At 42.2% G+C, this 15,053-nt stretch overlaps 1 protein-coding gene across 2 annotated transcripts in view; it reads left to right on the forward strand.

Moving 5' to 3' along the window:
- Positions 1-11,519: 11,519 nt before the first annotated feature.
- RAB3C (RAB3C, member RAS oncogene family) overlaps positions 11,520-15,053 on the forward strand; it is an 83,574-nt gene continuing 80,040 nt past the window's right edge. Inside the window, exon 1 of one of the 2 annotated variants that reach the window (XM_030466917.1) lies at positions 11,520-11,643. In XM_030466917.1, the coding sequence (XP_030322777.1) occupies positions 11,591-11,643 (53 nt within the window). In that variant the 5' untranslated portion in view covers positions 11,520-11,590. The remainder of the gene's footprint in view (positions 11,644-15,053) is intronic. The other variant, XM_030466918.1, reaches the window with a different exon arrangement.

Genomic DNA, 15,053 nt, shown 5'->3' on the forward strand with positions numbered 1-15,053 from the left:
TGATCCTATTTAACTGTCATAAGACCTGTGTCTTTCACAGATTCATGGAATCATGAAATGGTTTGGACTGGGAGGGACCTTAGTGATCACCTAGTTCCAAGCTCCCTGTCATGGACAGGGACACCTATGGCTAGGATCAGGTTGCTCCAAGACCCATCCAACCTGGCTTGAACACTTCCAGGGATGAAGTATCCACAACTTCCCTGGGCAACTTGTGCTTGTGTCTCACCACCCTTGTAGTGAAGAATTTCTTCCTAATGTCTAATGTAAATCTACCCTCTTCCAGTTTAAAACCATTCCCCCTTGTCCTATCACTACCTGCCCTTGTAAAAAGTCCCTCCTCAGCTCCCTTGTAGGCCCCCAGCTGGTACTGGAAGTTGTCTATGAGGTCTCCCCAGAGCTTTCTCTTCTCCAGGATGAACAGCCCCAGCTCTCTGCCTGTGTTTGTACAAGAGGTACTCCTGCACAGGAGAGGTTTCAAGAGAACATTTGTTGAGTTGCTAAAATACATTTAAAAGTAGCAAATATATTAAAACTGTTTTAGAGACATTAGACTTCAGTTTAATAAGCATTTAATTTGAAGCAATGCAAACAATTTTATAAGGTTGAGTTAAATATAAACAGAGACTATTGAGAGGGTTTATTTTCCTTTCTGTGCATTTGGAGATTGTAAGCAGTAGTTAGCTTATGAAGCAACAGAAGGATTTATATATGAAGAGTGAATACCTTGTGAAACAAATTCCTCTGGCTTCAAAGGGCAAACAACATGAGCAAAGATCTGTTAGTTCTGTAAAAATTTTCTGCAGTGCTGATAAGAAATAAAAGAAAACAAGATTGAGTCCACCCCTAAAGATGCTGTTTAGTAACAAAACATTAATTCCTCATGGAAGTCAGTGGAAAAACTATTGACTTTATGAACCTGAAATTCACTGAAGGTCTCCAACAATTCAGCTACCCATCTGAAGTAATTCTTGCACTAGTTCAAAAGGAGATTCTCTATGTTTTTAATGCACTTTGAAGGGAATGGTCTTGTAAACACAAAGTGCATATCAAAGGACCTGAGGCACAAGAAAAGTCAAATTACAAAACACAAATTACAGTAAAGGCATCTTCACAGCCACTGACATTGATGATTAATATCCTGGCAGATCATGTTAGAAAAGTGCTTGCAGGCTGCCTACCTGAAATAGCCTTTGTTGGCCAAAGGGCAAACAAATAGGGTGAGTAAACAGTGGTAATTACTAAGTTTCAGTTAGATTAGCCTAAAAAGGGAAGAGACATTGCTCCATTTAAATACAGGAAACTAACCCTAACAGTGACACCATCAGCTTGCAAAATTGCATACCTTTGGACATTATGTTTTATTGCACAGTCTAAAGCAGTTAAGGCTAACTTTTTACAAGCCTATATAATCCAATCAGAGAATAGTTCAGGCTAGCAAACCCAAACCTTTAAGTATCATCTAATCCAAACACCCAGCAATGAGCAGGGACATCTTCAACAAGATGAGCTTTCTCAGAAACCTGTTCAAACTTACCTTGAATGTTTCCAGGGCTGGGGCATCTGCCACATCTTTGGGTAACCTATTCCACTCTTTCACTACTATACAACCAAGCCTACATAGCTTAGGTTATATAAACTAAGCATTCCCTCAGCTTACAACATGGATGATTTTTTGGGTGGAAAGGTGCGAACAAAGCAAAATGTCAAAGTCAGGTCTGAAAATTAGTGTTACACAACACTTGAAAATTTCATTCAGGATCCTAAGAAGAAATAGAAGGAGGTCATCACTTAGGGATAATAAGGTTAAAATAATCATAGATCTTTTTTCTCCTTTATTTTAGTTTTCTGGAGAAGAAATGTTCAGCCAGGGACATTTTGTATTGGCATACATTATGTATGTTGACACAAAGCCAAGAGTCTGGTTTAGCTGCTTAGTATTTTCCTATTCACTGCTTCAATGAATTTTCCTTTGAGTTACCAGAGGGTCTGCTAGAAGAGATGTGGCGTGTACGGCTGAGTTGCAGCCATTGAATGCATACTACAGATAACTTAAATACATTTGCTGCACATAGATATATGGAAGAAGTTAATATGATTTCTCAGGGGTGAATTATGGGAGGAAATAGTAGCCATGACCTTGCTTGGTAGTTTGCTAACAGTTAAGATAATGCATATTTAGACAAATATCTCATGGGATCCAAGAATGGTAATGTTAAGCTACTTTCTCATTTCCTACTGGGTGAGAGCATTTAAAGAGAGTCCGCATATGTAATCCTGCAGTGTTCACTTCCAACATTTTTGTACTTGAGGAGTTCTATGCTATTGACACTTTCTCCAGAGGAAGGTCTTGAGTATGGACTTGCCAGCTTTTCCAACATCCATTTGAAAGTAAACACAAATGTTTTCAGCTAGCAAGTGCAGAAAGAGATGGTAGAGGAAATGAAGCAGTAAGAGTCTGAGCAGTTGAGAGCAAACTGAAAAAGCTGTATCATGACATTAGCCAGTACAGAGGTGACATTGGCCTTTACAAAGGTTCTGGCCAACACCCAGCAGGAAGGGAATGTGGAGGACAAAGACTGTGTTTTAAAGTAGCCTAAAGAAACTCAGTCTTCCTGCAATTACCCCATGAAGCTCATACAACCATCAACCACCCTTTTTCAAAAGCTTCATATTTTATTTAAAAAAATATACTGATCGCACTTGTATGTTTATTACAGCGTAATGTATCAACCCCTTTCCTTGGTCATCTATGAAAATAATCTTAGCAAAATAATTCTAAAAGAAAGGAAAAGCATTGTTATTTGCATGCTCAGTAATTAACACCAGCCTGCCTTAAACTGAAGGAATCATAAATTATACATAATTCATTATATTGTCTTTGTTCAATTCATAAAAAATGCTAGCCAATAAATTGTAAATATTCTATGGTACCTACATATTTATTTTGAAAGATAATGCTGGCTTAATGCTAATAGTAATCAACATTTTACTAACCTACTACAGTTTGTTATTAATTTGAAACACAGGCTTTTATGCTTGTGTTCTTTGTGTGCAAAGAAGATTTTTGGTGCTATGGGTATAAAAGATACATACATTATTAGGTATGAACTATGTTATGAATTGCCTTTGATTTGAGAATGGATGCAACTACCTACTGCAGAATAAATACAGCACAGATACTAGTAATGCAAAACAGAGAGCTGCCAACTCTGACCTCTGCTACTTAAACTGAGACCTGTAATACAGATATGCAATGTGTATGTAAATGAAAACCTTCACTGTGTCTGTTGGAAACAATGTATGAATGATCTATATGCAATTTAGGCTAGCACAGAGAAAAATCTTCCACATGGAAGATGCCTTCAGAGCTTAACTCTGTCAGTTCTAGATGCTTTTACCATGAAACAAGAGAAGATCACTATTAGGGAGAGACAGCCAGGGAAAATTATGAAGATAGCTTAGAGGCCATGGCTGGAATCCAGCACCACATAGATGAAAGCTGCTGAAGGACAGTAGCAGCCTCTTTTCCTTTGCCAGTTATACTGCACTAGTTCTTGGTTACTAGATGCACTCAACAAGATTACCTACACTGTCCAGACCCTGAAATATAGCTATAGACAAGCCATTCAACCCTGGAGTGCAGAGATAGGGACCAAAGAAAAGCAAAATAAGTGCATGGTGGGTAACCAGATTCGTTCTCAACTTGGAAAATTTTTGTGGAATAGAGAACATTAGTTTTTGGGTTTGAATCTGGGATGGTTTTCACTTAAGTTTTTGTGAAACTTATAAATGGTATTTATATGATTTATAAGCATCACCTGGTACTTTTTTCTAGAAAGGTTTAAAGATTCTTCTAAATAAGAATCCAGGGGTCATGAAAAGCTTGTAAGATCTCTTCCCTAATCTTTCACTGTGTGCAAAGAGCTCACCAGCTTCTGGCAGTAATTATTCTTTCATTTCTGGTAGAAAATTTCCAAATGGCTGTACAAAGAGTCTGGGATCAGGTTGGAAAAACTAAAGTCCATATAGAATTAAATCTGTCTAGGGATCGTTGCCTTAATGAAGGGCAGCAAGAAAAGCTTCTACTGTATTTTCAGTGATAGAAAGATGACTAGGGAAAATGTGGGCCACCTCCAGAAGGAAACAGGATTTGGTCACACAGGACATGGAGAAGGCTGTGGTGTTTAATGAGTTTTTGGCCTGTCTTGAGAAGTTGTGGCAGTCTGGTGATGTTCTCTACAGCCTTAGTCCTGCATGACAAATGATCATACTCCTAGGACTGCCAGGCAAAATGAGCTAAATCACATTACTATGGCTGAACCTGTCTTTAGGTTTAGATGTTCCTGTTTAGTTACTGTTTTGGTGAGATGCACAATTTTGCAATGAGCAAAAGGAAGTAAAGGAAACAGACATTCAAAATATGAACACAATCATGTGGGACACAACCCCCCAAGGCTTTTTCCCATACAGAATAAAAGACAGCTGCAGATAATAGAGACAGGATATGACGATCTATCTGAAAGAGATAAAGATCTCCTACAGTGTAAATAATGGTGACCTAATGCTAAGGTCTACTGACAGTTTCTGTAACATGAAAATGTTCTGCATGTATAGCAAGGAAGATGCGTGGAAGCATTTGCCTTGGAAATAAGGAATAAAATGGAGGCAGACAATATAATATAATCATGTAAGGAATATATCAACCCCTCTCCATCTCTACTTTGGTGAAAAAAATGACTGTCTGCTTTTACAGACTCCAAATGACACTTAATGAAGTTGTGACATGTCCAAACTGAGGCTCCTTCCTGGTTTTGAAATTCAGCCTAAGATCTCAGACCTGAGAGAAGGCGGATGCTCTAAATGAAAACTAATAAGATCTACAGGGATCAGCTTTTCACAGAATTATTCCTCACAGTTGAGCTCCAGCAGTTATTCTTCATTTCCCTGATGAAACAGGGCTGACGTCTAAGTAGGCCTGATGACTGGTATTTTAAGTACCTAGGCAGAATAGAATAGAAAATCAAGTACTGATTCTTTTTTTTCCTGAGTCATGCATAGCTAAGGGACCTAAAAATAGCTATTAGGTCTCTCCTGCTGCCACAGCTTCTTTAACACAGCTGAGGAGTGTTAATGAGAATTACTTGATAAAATCACTATGATATCGTTAGCAGCAACTGTGTTTCTAACTCGAAATACTGATGAGATGAGGAAAACCAAGCTAAGTTAAATTATATTAGATCTAGATACAATATATTAATTTTGTCATTAATTTTTACATTTTTGGCTGAAAAATATGCCAATACTAGTTCTTTAAGTTAAATGTGTCTTCATTTTCTATTTTTACTTCAGCCTATGGCTACTGCGGGAGAAAGAAAGAAAATATATTAAACTATAAGTTCTAGTGACTTCAGCAATATCTGTAACTGTCATCTGCATGAATTATTGGAAGCTTTAGATTTGCATCATCCTGAGGGAAGACAGACAACTCAGATATAAAGTGAAGGAACACAGCACCACTAGAAGTCTCATTGACTGTGTGTATATCTGATAAAATCAGTAAGATCATTTCTTTAACCAACCAGCCTTCCAGCAAGGGTAGAAAAAATAATCAGTGTGCTTGGTCCAAGAGCCTAAACCCCATTGTTTACAGCTGCTGTTTCCTCTGGCTGTTCTACAGAACTTAGTACAGCTGAATTCATTACACTGCATTTGCTACTATGCTGTTTTAACAACGGTTTTGGTAGTGCACAAATGATTTGACAGGAGCTACCATGTGAAAATTCCTCCCAGAGAAGTAACACCAGAACCCCTCTCCCTAGGTCATCCAATTAATCCGAGCTGTTATCAGCACTAAACCATCAATGTCAACCAACAACCATTCAAAACTGTGACATGGTATAACATGGATCTGATAAAATTCTATTTGTTTGCCATGCTTAAGAATTTCCAAGCTTGGGAGAAATTAACAAATGCTCTTTTCTCCCATCAGAGCTTCCTTTCATCTAGGTAGGATCCTGTGATTAATGGTATAGAAACGCATGGTCAGTAAAAGAACGATTTTTTTGATATCTAGAAGGCTGAGAATGGTGACATTTCACCATGAATAGAAAGCTTCTTGCAAAAGTATCACTTCAGCAATACATTTAAGCTGTAATTTAAGTGCATTTTTTTTCATTTAATTTCATTTCAGTAGCACTGCTATAAGTTTCGCTACCTATATATGCACAATCCCTAGCCTGGAGTTTTGATTCCTAATTTTCTGTAACCTTTACAGCCTGCCCATCATGACGTATATGCACGGCGTTGGTTTTCCTTTTGAATGGTATCCATGCCTAAATCTAAAGTCCCTGTTCAGGAAACAGCTGAACAGATATTTTCAAGACTTTTAAAGTTACACTATGTACCAAAAACTGCACCAGAAGACTAAGAGTACCGCCACCTTCAGTAGCAGTTTGTCCCTTGCCTGCAGAGGTCACTGAACATGTAGACAGTGAGTGTTAAATTAGGTGGTGTAAGTGTAAAAGGCTGCAGTCACAGGACACATGGCAAAGAGAGATGCCTTTAAAGGGAGATCTATCAAATGCCTGTTTGATCTCCACAGATCCAGGTGAGCTTACTGAAGACATGACAGTGTGCTATGCAATAAGAAACGAAAAAAACACAATGCAAGTTTTACCTTTTCTATCTGCCAACAAAACCATTGAACATAGAATATGAAGATGCAGTAAATGTGATGGCTTATCTGGTGCTGTGACCCAGTAGCCATGGCAACAGCAGTGCAAAGACAGATTACCCCAGTGCTCATATCCATCAGCGGCAGAACTGTGGTGATTTATACTTTTGCCTTACCCATAAAATGAAAAGCTGCATTTCAGTTCTATATTACAGTCTCAGTGGCTGCAAAGTTTAGCAGGGAAGAGACAAACAGTATCTTCTTTTCTGAGAGTGAGAAGAAATAAAATATAAGAAGAAAAAAAATACCACAATAAACGTTTCTTGTCTTTCATAGTAATGCAAGCCTGTCAAGTCTCATGTGATGAGCATGAGACTTGCTCTGCTTTGTTGTTTTCCCAATGCAGCACATCCAGCTCATGCATCAGCAGTATGCTGCCATGCAGCCTGACATGTGAATCTTATTTGTTGGAATTTTAAGGACTTGCAGAATCTGGCAAGGTCACAAACGCAAAAATCTATACAGCAGTGAAGCAACTTCATCTGTTGCAAATATAACAGCATCTATGGTCTACTCTATGACAAGATTCTATTTTGTTTATCTGTATTTTAGCCTGATGAGAAGTCCCCACAGATTTGTTTTCAATGGATGTGTTTGAGACAGATCTTATTTTGTTTCAGCAGCAGACCCATCTGCTTTCAACAGAATTTCTAGTATCATTTCAGAAGTGTATTTTGTTAATTAATGCTTTCCTGCTTGATTAAATAAGGTTTAAAAACTGTCATTGGAAAGAAACATTCCTAAGATCTTTAATAAACCTTTCTTCCTTCTTTTCTAAATTTCCTGTTTACCTAGTCAAACATAAAGACCCCATAACTCCTCATTTCCTCATTTTCCTTTATTTATTTTTTTTTTTAAAGAAAAGTTTGGAGAAGGAAGGAAGACCTAAACATTTATATTTTGTGAGTGCAAGCCAGACCTGCAAACATGCCAGACTGAGTCACGGTGAATGACCTTTATTGCTTATTTTGTAGTGAAAGACTCATAACTTTCTTTGTTCTCTCTCCATCCAAAGTACAGTCCCCGGATAAGTCAAATGGCATGCAGAAGTAAAAGATACACTCTGTTGTAAAAGATCAGGGGGAAAAGAAAGATATTTGACATTAAGGAAGAGAACATTGGAAGAATCACTGTGAAGATGTATAGGTATCTCAAAATGGCTACTATTTTGTATCTAGTGAGAACATTTGGTTTTTTAAATAAAAAAAAATATTTTTTTATTTTGTTCTGAAAATTAAAAGGAGTAACAATGATCATCAGTTACTTATATTGGCTTTATTATTCTCTTTCTTAACTTAGGCTTCTACTTCCCATCTCACGTACTTGTCAATTCACAGCACACCTTACACTTTTTGAAAGTTTTGAAGTTTTGAAGTTTTTGAAGTTTTGAAAGCACAGAAAATATTTGCTCCAAATACATGCACTGAACTCATGAAAAAAAAAAAGGTATATTGCATTTTTACTTATGCAGACTACTGGAGTAAAACAGAGATAATGTGTCCATAATTCCAAAATTCAGTCAATCAAAACAAATCAGTTGTATACAAACTAGCTGCCTCTTGGGTGGCCTCTGTTCATACAACTTTTGGGGGTTTTTTTTATACTTATTATGTAGCCCTGACATCATTGTTTATCTACTACGTACTGTAAAATTAGTGTTGGATAAAAAACTGTGATAGAAAAAATGAAAAATGTCCTAAACCTCACTGTTCTACATCCACATAAGCCGAAATTGACTGTGCCAGCTAGCTCATGGGCATTATGCTCATTTTAGGTTAGTTTTTGTTGATTAAATACATTGTTTGAATTACTACTTGCATCACCTAAGGAAAATTAAAATTTATCCTTTTTTCTTAAGTGCAGACTAGCAAGTAAAAACTAACTTATTCTGAGTATTCCATGATCCAGTATCTGGTATTGAAAAAATAATTTACTCCTGCAAGTGTTGGAAAATTAAAAAGAAGGAAGTATAGTCGATACAATTAGAAAAGTGAGCAGTAAAATCAATATAAATGAAAACTTGAACTGATGTTCATTATAACTTCTGCAGTGTCTGCACTATTCCTGTTTAAAAGAATTAGATATTTTACTTAACTGAGTCCTGTGTATGTATTTCAGAGTTACCCTTTCTGGTTTTATGCCTTTTAAACATTCAACAAAGAAACAAACTATGGTTTATGCAGAGAGGCAGTTCAATATTTTTAGTAAAAAAAAAAACCCAACCCAAAACGAACAACAAAATGCCCCAATCATCCCATGCATTAAAGGAAGACATAAAGCAATCTGAGAAGCAATCTTGCTTTATGTTCTATTGATTGTTCCCTGTATGGAGGTTTTACGTGAGAGATTACTTATTCAAGGCTAAGACAAATGCCAATATACTAAACAAATGTGAAGGATCTGTGTCTTGGGATAAATTTGGAGACCCAGCATCATTTAAGACTTGTAGTTTCTAATACAGTATCTGCAGTAAGTCTACTTAGAAAGTTTAATAGTAGTAGGTCCAGAGTATCTATTCCCTAAACTCAATAATCAAAAACTTCTCTGAATACTTCCAACTACTTCTTCAAATGCCCATTCCACTAAGATTTAAAACGGCATTCCAAAGTGAGACCTTTCTTTATAGAAAACTACATTTTAATATATTTGTGACTGTGTAATATATTTAAAATGTTTTGTTAAAAACAAAACTCTGTAATCTGATTCTTTAATTAGAGGAGTAATCTCTGTTTTTCCCTCATTGCAACTGATAAGAATGTAATATGCCCTGTTTCAGAAGGAAATGGGTCATTACTAATGATTCTTTCTATTTATTCACCTAATATCAATAGCAAGAAATAAATCATAGAATCATAGAATGGTTTGGGTTGGAAGGGAATTTAAGATAATCTAGTTCTAATCCCCCTGCATGGGTAGGGAACACTTCCCCACTGGACCAGGTTGCTCAAAGCCCCATCCCAACCTGGCCTTGAACACTTCCAGGGATGGACCCCCATATGCACACAGTAAAATAAAATAATAAATAAAATCAGCACTTGGCATGCTCAGGCATGCATGCATACATTGCAGATGGGCTAAGATTCCATGATGTCTACGTGCTCATATTGGCAGAAAGGTTACATTCAGTGTTTCAATAAGGAAAGAAATATCAGCTGCCAAAATGCATCATGGCATACATCATGTGCCTGAAAAAAATGTCACTTAATTACTATTTTCATGTTATATAGCAAGGTGGGTTTAAACAACTGTAAATGAAATTAAACACCTGCAAATCTAGAAGGAAGTTACTTCCGATATATACTTTAATCCATGTTTGTGTCTATTATACAAGTTTCCAATGTTACAGCTCCTAAAGGTGATTTACTTTGCTCACCACATTCATAAAAGCAGGTAGCCCACAGGGAAGACTGCTGTTCTGTTGCTGCCTCAGCCACCACAACTCCCCTCTCCTGCCCTTCCTTCTCTGCTCAGGCAACATCTAGGTCTCAAACTTTTAGTGGACACCCCAGAGTGAGTAACTTTTGTTGCTCACACACACAAGTGCGTCTTCACCCTTTTAGTTGAGAACATGCCACATCTTCAATCTGAATACAACAATTTATTTTCCCGCCCTCCACAGACATCTGCACCCAAGATGACTTTGGACTCAGCAATAAGAGGATCAGGTTATGGAAGAAGTGACAAGAAAGGCAATTATATACACTCCTTGGACAGCAAAAACGAGCACTGGCGACACATGCAACGTGTGGCGTCTGCTGTTTTACTGTTACTGCGTCATGATGATCTTGATGATCCCTTCAGAAGTGAGTGCCAGCAGCCAGAAGCAATGCTGCCACATTCATGCGGGGCTGTACCATCATACAGCCGCAAAGGCTGCTGCTGATCACCAAAGGACGGAGAAACTCAAGTGAGGGCAGAGAAAGGGCAGACGATGGGACACGATGACAGTCACGGCACGTGTTGGGCTGTCACACGAACCGGCAGTTGCCACCTCTTAAATGCGCTCAGCCTGCTTCAGCCCCACGGCCAGCAGTGGTGAACGCGGAGGGAGCAGAGAGACAGACGGAGGGAGCCAGGACAGAGCCAGCGCCACCGCGCCCCGACACTCGTGGCTGCCCAGGAGCCGCCGGACGCTGCCGCCGTTACCCGCCTGCCAACGAGTCCCGCGCAGCACACGGTCGGCGCCAGCGGCACGGGCGCCCCCTGCCGGCCGGGCGGAAGGGGGCCAATGAGGCGCCGGCGGCGGGGAAAGTCCCGATCCCGCTCTCACTCCGCCGGTAGCGCCAGGGCCGGATGCCGCTGTCCGTCTGCTCCGCTCAGCCAGCGTCTCCCCACGGCGTAGCAGAGCCGCTCCCTGCCTTGGCTGCCACCGCTCTTCGCGGTACCCCTCCATGGCGACCAAAGGTTCGGGTTGGGCCCGTGGGGCCGCTAAAAACGAGCGATATGATTAAGCGAGGCTCGGCTTCCCTAGCTCCATCCCCGCTCACTCCTCGCCCCGTGCTGCCCAGGCCCTCCCAGACCCCGCCACCCTCCACCGCCCCGGTCCCCTACTGCCCAGCCCCCGCCACCGCTCTCGCTGCACCGCCTCCGCCTCGGCAAGAGGCGGGAGCAGAGCATGCCGGAAGGTGTAGGCTTTACTCCCCGGCATGGAGGGGGCCAGCGGGGGCGAGGCGGGACAGAAGGACTACAGCTCCCGAGGGTGCGCGGGAGGGAGGGACGATACCAGGGGAGGAGCGGGGACAGCTCCGGTGCTGACCGAGGCGCGGGTTTGTCAGCAGAGCCCGGGAGGGCGGAGGCGGCCGTCGGTGTACGGCGGCGAGCGGCAACTGAGGGAGCGGCGGGCCGCGCCCGGCGATGAGGCACGAATCGCCCCTGCAGGTCGGTCCCCGGGCCGGAGCTGATGAGAGCAGCGAGAGGGGCGGCGGGAGCAGGGGGGCCGAGAGCCGGGTTCCCGCGGGGACGGGCAGGAGCCCTTCCGCCCTGCAGGCGGCATAGCGGCACGGCGGGGCTGGGCTCTCCCTTTGGTGGCCGGTCGTGTAAAGGGGAAGGGGATGTGGTCGCCCCTTGTGTCAGGAGGCCTGGGATGTGTGGGAGAGCCTGGTGTGCGTGAGGGGGGCCCGGGGTGTGCGTGACACGGTCCGCTGTGCGCACGATGGGGTCCAGGAGCGGTCGATTCCCTCTGAGATGGGTCCCTGGCAGCGGGATGCGGGGCTCTGTGGTGGCCGACACCCCCCCCCCCTGCAGCTCTGCGTGGGTTCTGAGTCTCATTCGGGCACTCCCCTGTGAGTGAATGGCTGTAGTTCATTAGGTGTTGAGAGGTAACGAGGTCCTACCCGGATGTGCAGGACGCTGACACAGCATCTCTTACCTATTTATTCAAGGAGCAGTTACCTGTCTGTACCAGGGGAAAATGAGGCATGTCTAGAAATGGGGGTGGTAAAGAGGGTGCCCCTTTTCAGCAGTTTTTATATATGGAAAAATGTAATCACCCTTAGCACCAGAGAAATGCATAATGCATATGTAAAAGTTACATTTTACAGTTTTTAGCACTTTCTAGGTGCTGGTTCAAAACACTCTTTGCTGGCTAACTGTACTATAGTTATCATTTGGAACCTATTTTATAATCTCATGAAGGAGCTCTGAGGCACCCAGACTATACATTAAAACAGATGTTTTTAAATTTGTTTTTAATTACAGATCAGTCATTGTTATCAGTAGATTGTTAAAAAAACAGTCCTGCTGATTTTACGCAAGCAAAGAGCACTTTTGTAGTCTGCTGTGATTTAAATTAAGAAATGCATCTCTTTTAGCTAATATTTTTTCATGCTAGATACCTATGCAATAATAGAATTTCAGCCTGAGGGGCTCCCTCCCCTCCCCTCCCCTCCCCTCCCCTCCCCCCCCCCCCCCCTCCCCTCCCCTCCCCCCCCCCCCCTCCCCCCCCCCCCCTCCCTCCCTCCCCTCCCCTCCCCTCCCCTCCCTCCCTCCCCTCCCCTCCCCTCCCTCCCTCCCTCCTCCTCCCCTCCTCCCTCCCCTCCCCTCTCTCCCTTGTCCCCCCCTCCCCTCCCCTCGTCCCCCCCTCCCTCCCCTCCCCTCCCTCCCCTCCCTCCCCTCCCTCCCCTCGTCTCCCCTCCCTCCCTCCCCTCCCCCCCTCCCCCCCCTCCCCTCCCTCCCCTTCCCCTCCCTCGTCTCCCCCTCCTCCCCTCGGTATCCACCTCGTCTCCCCCTCGTCTCCCCGCTCCCGCTCCCCCCTCGTCTCCCCTCCCCTCGTCCCCCCCTCGTCTCCCCTCGTCTCCCCTCGTCTCCCCTCGTGTCCCCGCTCCCCTCTCCCCTCCCCCGTCTCCCCTCACCCTCGTCTCCCCTCCCCTCGTCTCCCCTCCCCTCGTCTCGTCTCCCCTCGTCTCGTCTACCGCCGTCTCGTCTCCCCTCGTCTCCCCTCAGTCTCCCCTTGTCTCCCTCCCTCGTCTCCCCTCCCCTCGGGTCTCCCCTCCCCTCGTCTCGCTCCCCTCGTCTCCCTCGTCTCCCCTTGTCTCCCCTTGTCTCCCCTCGTCTCCCCTCGTCTCGTCTCCCCTCGGTCTCCCCTCGTCTCCCTCGTCTCCCCTGTCCTCCCCTTGTCTCCCCTTGTCTCCCTCCCTCGTCTCCCCTCGTCTCCCTCGTCTCCCTCCCCTCGTCTCCCTTCCCCCTCCCTTCTCCTTCCTTCCCATATCTATATTTTCCTGATACTCACCACCCTGACATTTTAGCATGCTCCTTGTAATAAAACTTTGCATTTTTAACTACACCTTTCAGGCTGTGTTATCATATGATTAAGCGTATTCATGAATTTAATGTTATAATGCCTTGAAGCAGATTAGCTTCTCCTGTTGCTGCCAGGAACACTGGTTCACAGGCTGGCTTGCAGGTGACTGACAATCCATACATTTCAAATAAGTGCCTGGTGCATTGTGCAGTGGACTCCATTAAGTCTCATTAATTGGTCAGTTTAAGATTAGTTGAGAAGGATTTTTTAGAACTGGTTGTGATCCTCAATCAGTGGATATTGGTGTATTCATTGAGAGTACAGCAGAAGTAAGAGAGGTTAAGCCTCTTGCCCAAGATATAAAAAAAAGGAAAACAAAAGGAGTTATTTTAGGATACTTCTGAAAGAGTTAGGAATAAAATCCAATCTCTACATTACTGATCTGGTATTTCTCCAAGAAAATAATTGATTTCCTCATGGCTAGTTTATATTGTCATAGTGCTTTTATATAGAAGGATCTTGGTGATATTTTGACATGCTGATGATGACATATAATCTGCACATTAAAAACACTCTTGTCATGGATTCTACATACAATCCAGTGAGATACAAATAGTGAGTTTCCCCATTGCACTCCATTGTTTAAATATCCACTGGTTTTGTTTGACTGCTTATAAATTGAAAAAAGATTACATTGATAAAAGCAGTGCATACAGGTCAGTGCCATTTTACCAAAATAATTGGCATTTCCTTTTTTGAAATTATATTATTATATTTCTACACTGTATATAGAAAAGGGGTGCTACTCATTGAAACACATGTAAATTAGCTAATCAGTGTCTATCTATCCTTACTATAGATATCAACAAGGTGTTTTTCCCAGAGCTTACTATTGGTCTTTTCCTTTAAGACATACTTGTTATTATAGTTTTTGAAATAAAGCAACGTATTTGTGAAAGACACAAAGGAATGAACCTCAGTATTTTCAGTCCAGCTTTTCTTACACTTTACATCATATTTTCCACAGGATATTTATCCCACATTAGGCATCCAGAGTGGGGTCTACATGTAAGTGCAAACAGAAGTGATGCACAGACCAGAAAGGTCATGGTATGGTGCTGTGCATAAGTGATAATGATGTTCAAATTAATTCTGTCAAAGAATGAGGTCTGCCAAGGACATACAGAGTAACATAGCCAAGAGTTTTGTTATTATAATGGAGATGGCAGGTAAACACATGTTTTTGAGATATTTGTCCTCAACCTTGCTTTGTTTTAACCTGTTATTTTGGGATCAAAGAAATAATGTCATTTTGAGACCTGAAAAGTACCTGGGTCTGCAATAGAGAAGTTGGTTAATGATTAAACTTACCTGTGCCCATAAATAATATATATTTAAGAAGTTTAAACATGTGCTGTAATCAGGAAGACATAAAAAGTCATCCATTTAAGTCCTTGGACTATATTCAAGATACCTTCTCCCAGTTTTGATATGGAAACCTCCTGACTATATGTCTTTCGATTGTTGTCTTGAGCTTAAATTTCCCTGTGGACTCTCAGGTCTGTCCTTATCCCTCTA

The sequence above is a fragment of the Calypte anna genome, chromosome Z (genome assembly GCF_003957555.1).
Source record: "Calypte anna isolate BGI_N300 chromosome Z, bCalAnn1_v1.p, whole genome shotgun sequence".
Lineage (NCBI taxonomy): Eukaryota > Metazoa > Chordata > Aves > Apodiformes > Trochilidae > Calypte > Calypte anna.